We start from the raw sequence: 10,984 nt of genomic DNA, 5'->3' as shown, positions 1-10,984 counted from the left end.
TCTTTTTGGTCATATGGGTCTTTTGGGGACTTTTTGCATCTTTAGGGACTTTTGGGTCTTCGAGGACTTTTGGGTCTTTGGGGACTTTTGGGTCTTTGGGGACTTTTCGGTCATCGGGAACTTTTCGGTCAACAAGGACTTTTGGGCCCTTGGAGACTTTTGAGTGATTTGGGTCCTCGTGGGTCTTTTGTGTCCTTGGAGTATTTTGGGTCTCAAGTGTTGAAGAGTCTTTCAAAGTCTAAGGGGTCTCAGCAGTCTAAAGGGTTAAAAGGTACATTTGAATAGTACGTAATTCATGAATAGACGTCAAAAAGTATGCCAAACACACACATGCACACACGCACACACACAAACACACACACACACACACACATACACACACACACACACACACACACACACACACACACATACACACACACACACACACACACACACACACACACACACACACACACACAACTCATCCATTTATAGTAGATACCTGTCAGCATTTGGTGTGGCTGGAACAGCCGAATCCACAAATTAGAAGGGGTGTCCGCATACTTTGGGCATGTAGTGTATAGATACGAGTATATATACAGTCACGTGAAAAAGTAAGTACACCCCATGTAAAGTTTTGACTTTTTCAACATATTTCAACATACAGCTATTTGATCTTCATTTCAACAATATTTATAGATAAAGGTGATATAACATATCAAATATCATGAAACATTTACATTTTGTAGTCCATTGTATAATTTAAATAAACATAAATGCAAATTTCGCATGTGGAAAAAGTAAGTACACCCCTACATTTATCACTACTTCAAATACCTAAAATTAGAATCAGGTGCACCAGCTCAGGTGCAAATGATTAGAACATCGTTAGAGAGGATCTTGGAGGAACCTGTCTTATTTAAACCTCAGACATTTCGTTTGGTTTGCTCTTTGTTGTTGAAGTGTGCGGCATCACCATGCCTAGATCAAAAGAGCTCTCTGAGGCCTTCAGAAAGAATGTTATAGATGCCTACGAGTCTGGGAAGGGATTTTAAAAGATCTCGAAACAATTTGAAATCAATCATTCGACTGTCCGGAAGATCATCTACAAGTGGAGAAGATGCCAAACAACTGCAAACTTGTTCAGGCCAGACCGTCCCAACAAGTTCAGCCCGAGAGCAGACCGCAAGATGCTGAAAGACGTCTCTAAGAACCCCAGAATGTCATTACGGGACCTACAGGTAGGTCCTGCCACTGTTGATGTCAAAGTGCACGAGTCTACCATTAGAAAGAGGCTGCACAAATTTGATCTACATGGGAGGTGTGCCAGTAGGAAACCTTTGTTGTCCAGAAAGAACATCAGGGCAGGACTAAAGTTTGCCAATGAACACCTAGGCAAAGACCAGCACTTCTGGAACAATGTGCTCTGGACAGATGAGTCAAAGGTGGAGCTATTTGGCCACAGTACCAGAAGACATGTTTGGCGAAAGCCAAAGACAGCATTTGACCACAAGAACCTGATACCAACTGTAAAGCACGGTTGTGGAAATATTATGGTTTGGGGCAGCTTTGCTGCATCAGGGCCTGGGCAGCTCACCATCATAGAATCCACTATGAATTCTTCATTGTACCAGAGGGTGCTTGAGGATAATGTGAGGCCATCTGTCGGAAAGGTGAAGCTCAACCGAAGGTGGAACTTGCAACATGACAATGCCCCTAAACATACCAGTGAATCCAACAAGGGATGGCTGAAAAGAAAGAAATGGAGGGTTCTGGAATGGCCAAGTCAAAGCCCGGATCGAAATCCCATCGAGATGTTGTGGGGGGATTTGAAACGAGCTGTGCATGCAAGAAACCCCTCAAACATCGCACAGCTGAAAGAATTCTGCATGGAGGAGTGGGCAAACATTTCTCCCAGTCGATGTCAGAGACTGGTAGACAGTTATAAGAAACGCCTACTTGAGGTTGTTTCTGCCAAAGGGGGCAATACCACCTATTAGAGCCAAGTGTGCACTTACTTTTTCCACATGTGAAATTTGCATTTATGTTTATTTAAATTATACAATGGACTACAAAATGTAAATGTTTCATGATATTTGTTATATTATATCACCTTTATCTATCAATATTGTTGCAATGAAAATCAAATAGCTGTATGTTGAAATATGTTGAAAAAGTCAAAACTTTACATGGGGTGTACTTACTTTTTCACGTGACTGTATACTGAACTAGCCAAAAGCACCCGGCATTGCCCGGGTTCTTTTTGAATGAATTTACTACCATAATTCAGCTTTTACTCGCGGCCGTAGAAGATTGACTACTATAATTCAGCTCAGCTTTCAATTGCGAAATGGGCCCAGCCCAGCCGAAGCGGCCTCGACCGGCCTTGCCGCCTTGCCTATAACTTTCCGGGGGCCCGTCCCAACATTTTTGGTTCTTTTTGAATGCATTTACTACTATAATTCAGCTTTTACTCGTGGCCGTAGAAGATTGACTACTATAATTCAGCTCACCTTTTAATTGCGAAATGGGCCCAGCCCGGCCGAGGTGGGTGGGCCTCGACCGATCTCGCCACCTAGCCTAAAACCTTCCCGGGGCCCGTCCCAACATTTTTTGTATTGGAGGTTTCTTCCTACCTTTCATCGTTCAAGAGATTAGCTTGTGCAGACAAACAAATAAAAACTTTCTTTTATATATTACTGGATATATATTTATATTTTAGAATATTTTATTATTATTATTATTTTTCTACATATATATGTACAGTATATGTACTGTATAAGATTTGGTGATGAGAAAGTTCAAACACCTAACCAAGCGCATAAATCCAGGATCACTGCTCAACCTCCACTCCTTTGTTTCACATTTTTCCTACCTGTGGAATGAACATCCACATCCTCTCCATCTTATTCTTCCCTCCAGATCTTCAACACCGCTGCCCACCACCATCTCAAATCATTGCCAATCCAAAACAATGATCTTTTGTACCCCCCTTAACTGCACCCTTCACCCCCGTCACCCCCAATCTCATGTCCTTCCAAATTTCCAGCTTGTTTTTCAATTTCCAAAAAACGTTTTTCCAAATTTGGGATAGTTCTTCCAAAAAAATCCTTCCAAATTTTCTGAGTGTTTGCCTCTGCATCCACCTTGTCCTCCCTATGCAGCCTCCACAACCCCTCATTCACCCCACATCCATTATTTGTCGAAGTCTCCCTCTATTTTGTCCTTCGACCCTACTGTTAGAGTCTCCCTTACCCTCTCCCTTTTGTTCTGTTGCATCCTGATCCATTCTATATTGTAGCTCCTCACTGAGCCTTAACCTTAAATGGGAATAGATAAATAAACAAAGAAGAAGACATCATGCAGAGCATGATACTTGCAAAATCCACCACTCCCCCCAAAATAGTTGCCATGGATACATCAAATTGTCCATTTCATTAAGATTAAAATTGACGATCTCAATCAAGGCTCGGGTCAATCGGATTAAAATTGATGATTTTTCAGATGAAAATTGATGATATTAGAAGTTTGACCTTACCTTGAGTTGACCTTTGTCTTCAAAAAATAGTTGGTTTCCCAATTAATTGAGGCACTATGCAATTGCTGTTTAATTTTCAAGTCAATTGGATGAAAATTTATGATTTTACAGATGAAAATTGCTGATTTTTGAAGTTTGAACTTACCTTGAGTTGACCTTTGACCTTTTGACCTCCAAAATAGTTTGTTTCCCAATTAGTGACACAATATGCAAATGCTGTTCAATTTTGAAGTCAATCCGATGAAAAATGACAATTTTAGAAATTTGACCTCAAGATGACCTTTGACCTCAAAATCAATGGCTTCTTCTTAATGACCAACTCTACCATCTGGTGAAGTTTCGTGATGATCGGTTTAAAATTGTGACCTGTAGGTGATAGACAGACAGACAAATAGAATAACGCATAAGACCAACCAATATACTTGAAAAATCTTCGATTTTGCCAGTAATAAATAAACATGTCCTCCCAGCAGGTGAAGTGAAATCAAGAAAGCATCAAATTTACAACAACAATGGCAACCAATCTGGATAAAGCGTTGGAGACTATTATCTCAACCTTCCACGGCTATTCCAGGCTGCAGGATGGGAGAAGGATCATCAGCCCTGAGGATCTGGAGGACCTGCTTCACTCACATCTTCCAACACTCAGCTTGGTATGCACCTGCAATGTCCTCACACCTGACATCATGGAGGGAAACAATGGCACATTTAAAGAGCACCTTGGAAACCTCTACCAATGATAAAGGTGTCTCTATAGCACCTTGATAACCTCATTATCAAGGTTATCGCCGGCGAGATCACGGCGAGGTCACGTCTTTTCGAAGCTGTTCCATGCGCTCACGCTTTCGAAGCTAAGTAATCTTTCACAATTGTGTTTTTGTCGAGACTGTATCTATCTTTCGGTGTGTGTACCTATAGCGTATCTTTAGGAAAATTTTCGGTGCTAATTTTTCGTACATGTATACACAATCGTCGGTTAATGCGTATCGAGTATTCTGAGGCCTAGTACTCATAGGCTTAGGCTACCGTACCGTCTCCGACCTTGTGGTTTTGTTTTTCTCTCAGCGGTTCGTCGAATGCGCTGCATTTATTTTCGTTCTCTGTTTCGTCCCAGTCGTTCACCCCATACCTCCTTGTTTAATATCTCCACTCAAAAAAAAAAAAACCCCCAAAAATATTTCCTTCTCAGGTCTTATTCGTTTATTTGTTGTTCTTACTTGTTCATTCGTTCTTAGTTCACGTTGTTCGCGATCACGCGATCACGTGGTTAGAAATGTATAATCTCTCCCCTGAACAACTATTTTCTCTCATATATTATAACAACTTTTTCTTCTTCTCCTACAAAAGGATGCTTTCGTCTTGCTCAACAAATCTATTCATTCCAAAAAAAATAAATAATACCATCTCTTACAGTTCCTCTTTTCTACATTCCCTAAACTCTCCAGAACTCCACCCCTCCTTCAGCTTCCTCAAGCGTATTTTTGACTCAAAGGTCTCAAACTCATTTTGCAAAAAATGTTCGTTTCCCATGAATGGTACACTTTTCAAAATCCAATCTCACCCCTCCCCTCCAAATCCTCCCCATCACCCATCCCTTTCAAATCTCCCCCCTTGCCCCTTCCCTCCCCTCCCTCCTAAACTCCCCCCACACCCCTCCCCTCTGAGACTCTCCCTCGCTCCTCCCCTCCTAGACTCCCCTCTCACCCCTCCTCCTCAAAGCATCCTCCCTGCTTCTTCCCCCTTCCAACTTTCACCTTCATCTCCCCCAACCTTCTGCCTCGCTCTTCCCCCTCCTCAAATAACACCTCACTGTGCCTCACCCAATCTCCATCAAACCTTTTGTCCACCCCATTCTTCCCTTTCTCCAAGCTATTCTGAAATCTCTGAAATCTCTGACACACCTTCAACAGCTCTCCCTACCTCTTCCTCCTTTTCCACATCTTACCCTACCCCTCCCCCCCTGTTCTGTACCCGATGCTCCCCCTTCCTCTTCATTAACGGTATGGACCTCAAACATCCGGGGCCTTCGCTCAAACTTGACTGATCTCTCCATACAGGTTGCTTCTGACAAACCAGATGTGATCTGCTTAACAGAAACTTTCCTCCTTCATGATGTCTCTGATTCCTTAGTATCTCTCCCGGGTTACTCCCTCCTCCGGTATGATAGACCTGAGCCTCTTCCTGGAGGTGGGGTTGCTATCTTTATCAAAAACTCTCTTCCTCACTCGCCCTGCACTGCACTCTCTCCACCTCACCCCCAGGAATACCTCTGGCTACGGCTTCCCCTTCGCTCCCACCTCTTGTTCATATGTGTGTTGTACCGTCCACCAAACAGTGATGACTCAATCTACATCTCGCTGTCTGATAATATGGACCAACTTCTATCTACTCATCCCAACTCTCTCTTCCTCATATGTGGTGATTTCAATTGTCACCATGCCAGTTGGCTGGGTGTGGGTCCCCTCTCTCACCAGCCATGGCTCCTCAGCAAAGGATTTCTGCGACTCACTGGGACTGACACAATCTGTCAATTTCCCGACCCGGATCTCAGTCAACAGAGCATCTTCTCTTCCGGACTTGGTAATGACTAACTTCCCTGAAAATGTCTGCTGCTCTTCTTCTGCTCCAATCGGCTCATCTGATCATGTGCTTGTCAAAGTGGACATCTCTCTGACCATTCTCAGAGAGCCTCCTCAGCGTCGACGAGTCTGGCATTTCACTCAGGCCAACTGGCACGGTCTTCAAGCAGCCATCAATCATCTGGACTGGTCTCCCATCTCTACCGCCTCTGACATCAACTCATCTTGGGAATTCTTTCAAAGTAAATTGCTCTCTCTCATGCACAGATTTATCCCATCTCGTCTTCAGTTGTCATACCCTTCCTCCCGTCCATGGTACACGGAATCTTGTGGTGAGGCTGTTGCCCTGAAACAACTTGCTTTCGTCTCCTGGAAAGCAAATCCAACGGAAGGAAATCTCATTTCCTTTCACATAGCCCGAAACAAGTGTGTGTCCACCCTCAGGAGAGCCAGGAAACAATATCTCACAGTTCTCAAGACCGAACTCTCTTATCTGTCTCCCTCTTCCAAATCCTGGTGGCGTCTGGTCAAATCTGTTTCTGGTGTTTGTTCCCCCTCCATCCCCTCCCTCACCTCAAACGGCTTAACGGCTGACTCCGCACGTGAAAAAGCTGAATGCCTCAACTCTGTGTTTGCCTCTAAATCTTGTGTCCCAAACCCATCCCTCTCTGTACCCACCGTACCCAGTCGTACCCAGCTGCTCCTGGACTATGTGTCCTTTCCTCCTGACAAGGTGGAAAAGTTTCTGTCAACCCTCGACTCTGATTCTGCAACTGGTCCTGATGGCATCAGCCCACGGGTCCTAAAATCATGTTCTTCTGCTCTTTCACTCCCTCTTTCTGTTCTCTTCACCCTCTCTTTTGCTCAAGGTCATCTGCCATCTGCTTGGAAATCAGCCAACATCACCGCTTTGCACAAAAAAGGTGCAAAAACAGATCCTAGCAACTACAGACCAATCAGCCTTCTCCCAATTATCAGCAAAGTCATGGAATCCATCATTGCTTCAGATATGAAATCTTTCCTCTTCTCCAATGGCTTGATCTCTGATCATCAATTTGGTTTCAGACCTGGTCACCCTACTCTGGACATGCTGCTTCTGCTTTCTCAACAATGGATGGAGGTCCTCAACCCCAAACAGGAAATTAGAGCTGTCGCCCTTGACATTTCACATGCCTTCGATACGGTCTGGCACCCTGCTCTGCTCACCAAACTCTCCTCCTTTGGTATCCATGGAAATCTCCACGCATGGCTGGCGGACTTCCTCTCTGGTCGTAGTCAACCTGTGGCCCTGAATGGGTTTCTCTCATCTCCTCTTCCTGTTCAGGCTGGAGTTCCCCAAGGTAGTGTTCTCGGCCCTGTGCTTTTTCTGGTCTTCATCAATGATCTCTCTGACTCTCTTGAAAATCCTCTCTATCTCTTTGCTGACGACTCTACTCTCTGTCGCCCCATTCCTCATCCATCAGATCGGCAGTCTGCAGCCTCCTCACTCTCTGCAGACCTGGACAAAATCACAGACTGGGCAAACAAATGGAACATGTCTTTCAATCCTGATAAATCTCACACTCTTACGATGTCTCTCCAAAAAGACCGACTGGACAACCCTCCCATCCACTTTCTGAATAATCCTCTCCAAGAAGTTCTGTCAATTAAGCTTTTGGGTCTCACTATTTGCCATGATCTTTCCTGGGAAAACCAGATATCAAATCTGGCCTCCAAAGCCAGTTGCCGACTGGGCATCCTCCGTCATGCGAAGTCCTTCCTTGGCACACCTGAGCTCCTCACCACATACAAGGCTTTCATCCGCAGCTCTATGGAATACTGCTCTCCCCTCTGGTCTGGTGCTCCTGCCTCACACCTAGCTCGTCTTCACGCTGTTGAAACCAAAGCGTTCAGAATCATTGGAATCTCCCGCGATGAAGCTAACTCCAAGGGCCTTTCACTCACTCACCGCAGGCAGGTTGGTGGTCTTTCCGTCTTCTACCAACTCCTCTCTGGCCTTGCTCCCCCAGCTCTCTCTGGGCTCTGTCCCCCAAATATTCCTACAGGTCGCACAAGATCTGCCTGCAACCCTCTTATGGTTAAACTGCCAAAATCAAGACTTTCTGCTCACCTTCACTCCTTCATTCCTCTTTTCTCCCGCCTCTGGAACAAACTCCCTCACTCTCTTCAATCCCACTCCACCCTCCAGGTCTTTAAAACAGCTGTTCACCACCATCTCTTGTCCTCCCCCATCCAAAACCTTGATCTTTTCTACCTCCGCTAATTTCGGTCCCCTTGTGTTTTATACCTCTCCCCCCCCCCCCCTCCCCCTTCCCACGCCTCCTCCCCCCAAGCCCTCTCCCTCCCACACTTCTCCCTGCTCTCAAATGTTGTGATTGTGTGCTTCCCCTTCTCTCCCCATCTTGTCTTCCGCTCCCTCTTTTTGTATATTTTGTTTGTCTGGTTGATTTGTTTGTGAAATAAATGTTAGCTCTTCCACGAGCCTCGATTCAGTATACAAAAAAAAAAAAAAAAAATTGCTTTGGATAACTTTGCACTGTCATTCAAAGAAACACATTTATTGATTTAACACAGAATTCTGAACAAAGTTCTTCAAATACATTGATGTGTTAACTACAACCAATTATTCTGCAGGAGAACATTCTCTACTATATAAAGGTACATATTTTCAGGATTGTCGTTGATGTACAGAAACGTCTGTGTCTGTCTGTGTCTTTTTTTTTCTTTTTTTTCTCTCTCTCTCTCTCTCTCTCTCTCTCTCTCTCTCTCTCTCTCTCTCTCTCTCTCTCTAATTCTCTAACTCTCTAACTCTCTAACTCTCTCTCTAACTCTCTCTCTAACTCTCTCTCTAACTCTGTCTCTAACTCTCTCTCTAACTCTCTCTCTAACTCTCTCTCTAACTCTCTAACTCTCTCTCTAACTTTCTCTAACTCTCTCTAACTCTCTCTAACTCTCTCTAACTCTCTCTCTAACTCTCTAACTCTCTCTCTAACTTTCTCTAACTCTCTCTAACTCTCTCTAACTCTCTCTAACTCTCTCTCTCTCTCTCTCTCTCTCTCTCTCTCTCTCTCTCTCTCTCTCTCTCTCACAGATTCATTCCATCTCATCTTCAATAATCCTACCCATCTTCTCACCCAGTACACTGAATCCGGTGGTGATGGGCAGTTGCCCCGAAACAACTCGCCTTCTCCTTCTCTTCATGGAATGCAAATCTGACTGAAGGCAATCCCAGTTCATTCCAGAAGTCCGCAACATCTGTGTGTCCACTCTCAGGAGAGACACCATCTGTCCAATCTCAAGAATGAGCTTTCAAACTTGTCTCCCTCCTCTAACACCTGGTGGTGTCATATTTAAGTTTGTTTCCGAAGTATGCTCCCCCTCCATCCCTCCTCTATCTTTAAATGGCACCACAGCTGACGCCAATCATGAGAAGGCCGAATGCCTCAAATCCGCGTTTGCTTCCGAATCTTTTGTCTTGAACCCCTCACTCTCAGTACCCACCTTTACCTGTCGTACCCAACTGCTCCTGGTGTTTTTTTGCATCTGAGAAGCTGGAGAAGGTTCTCCCAACCCTCGACTCTGACTGTGCACCTAGACCAGATGGCATCAGCTCACGTGTCCTAAAGACTTGCTCTGTTGCTTTTGCACGTCCTCTCTCTGCCCTTTTCAACCTGACATTTGCCCGATGTCATCTTCCATCTGTTTGGAAATCTGACAACATCAGTGCACTACATAAAAGGAGCAAAAGCTACAGAACCATCAGCAAGGTCATGGAATTCATCATCACAGTCGATATTAAATCATTCCTGTTCTCCAACAACCTCATCTCAGATCACCAATTTGGTTTCAGACCAGATCACTCCACCTTGGACATCCTGCTTCAACTCACCTTTTTTTTCTTTTTCTTTTGTATACAAGATCGAGGCTCGTGAAAGAGCTAACATTAATCACACAAAAAGTCAACCGCCACATAAAACACAAAATAAGGGGAGCAGAACACAAGATGGGGAGAGAGGGGCAAGGACATAAACACAACATTTGAGAGCAAGGACATCGAGAGAAATGTGGGAGGGGGAGGGCTTGGGGGGAGGTGGGAGAGGTATAAGACATATCAACACTGCAAGGACTTCCAGGAAAGAAGTTGGAATTTCAAAAAAAGTTTATCTGGGGTGAATTAGCGGGGGTTGAAAAGATCAAGGTTTTGGATGGGGGAAGACAAGAGATGGTGGTGAACAGCTGTTTTAAAGACCTGGAGGGAGGAGTGGGATTGAAGGGAGTGGGGGAGTTTGTTCCAGAGGCGGAAGAAAAGGGGAATGAAAGAGTGAAGGTGAGCAGAGAGCCTAGATTTTGGCAGTTTAACCATAATAGGGTTGCTGGCAGAAATTGTGCGACCTGAAGGAATATTGGGGGGACAGAGCGCAGAGAGAGCTGGGGGAGCAAGGCTGGAGAGGAGTCGGTAGAAGACAGAAAGACCACCAACCTGCCTGTGGTGAGTGAGTGAAAGGCCCTCGGAGTTAGCTTCATCGCAGGAGATTCCAATGCTTCTGAAAGCTTTGGCTTCAACAGCGTGAAGCCGAGCTAGGTGTGAGGCAGGAGCACCGGCCCAGAGGGGGGAACAGTATTCCATTGAGCTGCGGATGAAAGTCTTGTATGTGGTGAGAAGCTCAGGTGTGCCAAGGAAGGACTTCGCACGATGGAGGATGCCCAGTCGGCGACTGGCTTTGGAGGCCAGCTTGGAAATGTGGTTATCCCAAGAAAGATCATGGCAGATAGTGAGACCCAAAACCTTGAGCGACAGAACTTCTTGGAGAGGATTGTTGAGAAAGTAGATGGGAGGGTTTTCCAGTCAGTCTTTTTGGAGAGACAAAAGAGTGCGGGATTTGTC

The 10,984-nt window shown here is 44.9% G+C and overlaps 1 protein-coding gene across 1 annotated transcript in view; it reads left to right on the top strand.

The window, feature by feature from the left end:
- LOC137436453 (protein S100-A1-like) overlaps positions 1 to 10,984 on the top strand; it is a 126,529-nt gene that overhangs the window by 24,502 nt on the left and 91,043 nt on the right. Inside the window, exon 2 of the mRNA XM_068130244.2 lies at positions 3,991 to 4,173. Coding sequence (XP_067986345.1) covers positions 4,033 to 4,173 — 141 coding nt within the window. The 5' untranslated portion in view covers positions 3,991 to 4,032. The remainder of the gene's footprint in view (positions 1 to 3,990; positions 4,174 to 10,984) is intronic.

This window comes from Myxine glutinosa, chromosome 11, assembly GCF_964187855.1.
Source record: "Myxine glutinosa chromosome 11, kmMyxGlut1.1, whole genome shotgun sequence".
NCBI classification, from domain to species: domain Eukaryota; kingdom Metazoa; phylum Chordata; class Myxini; order Myxiniformes; family Myxinidae; genus Myxine; species Myxine glutinosa.
The sequence above is the reverse complement of the archived record's forward strand: the minus strand, read 5'-3'. Positions and strand labels throughout refer to the sequence as shown.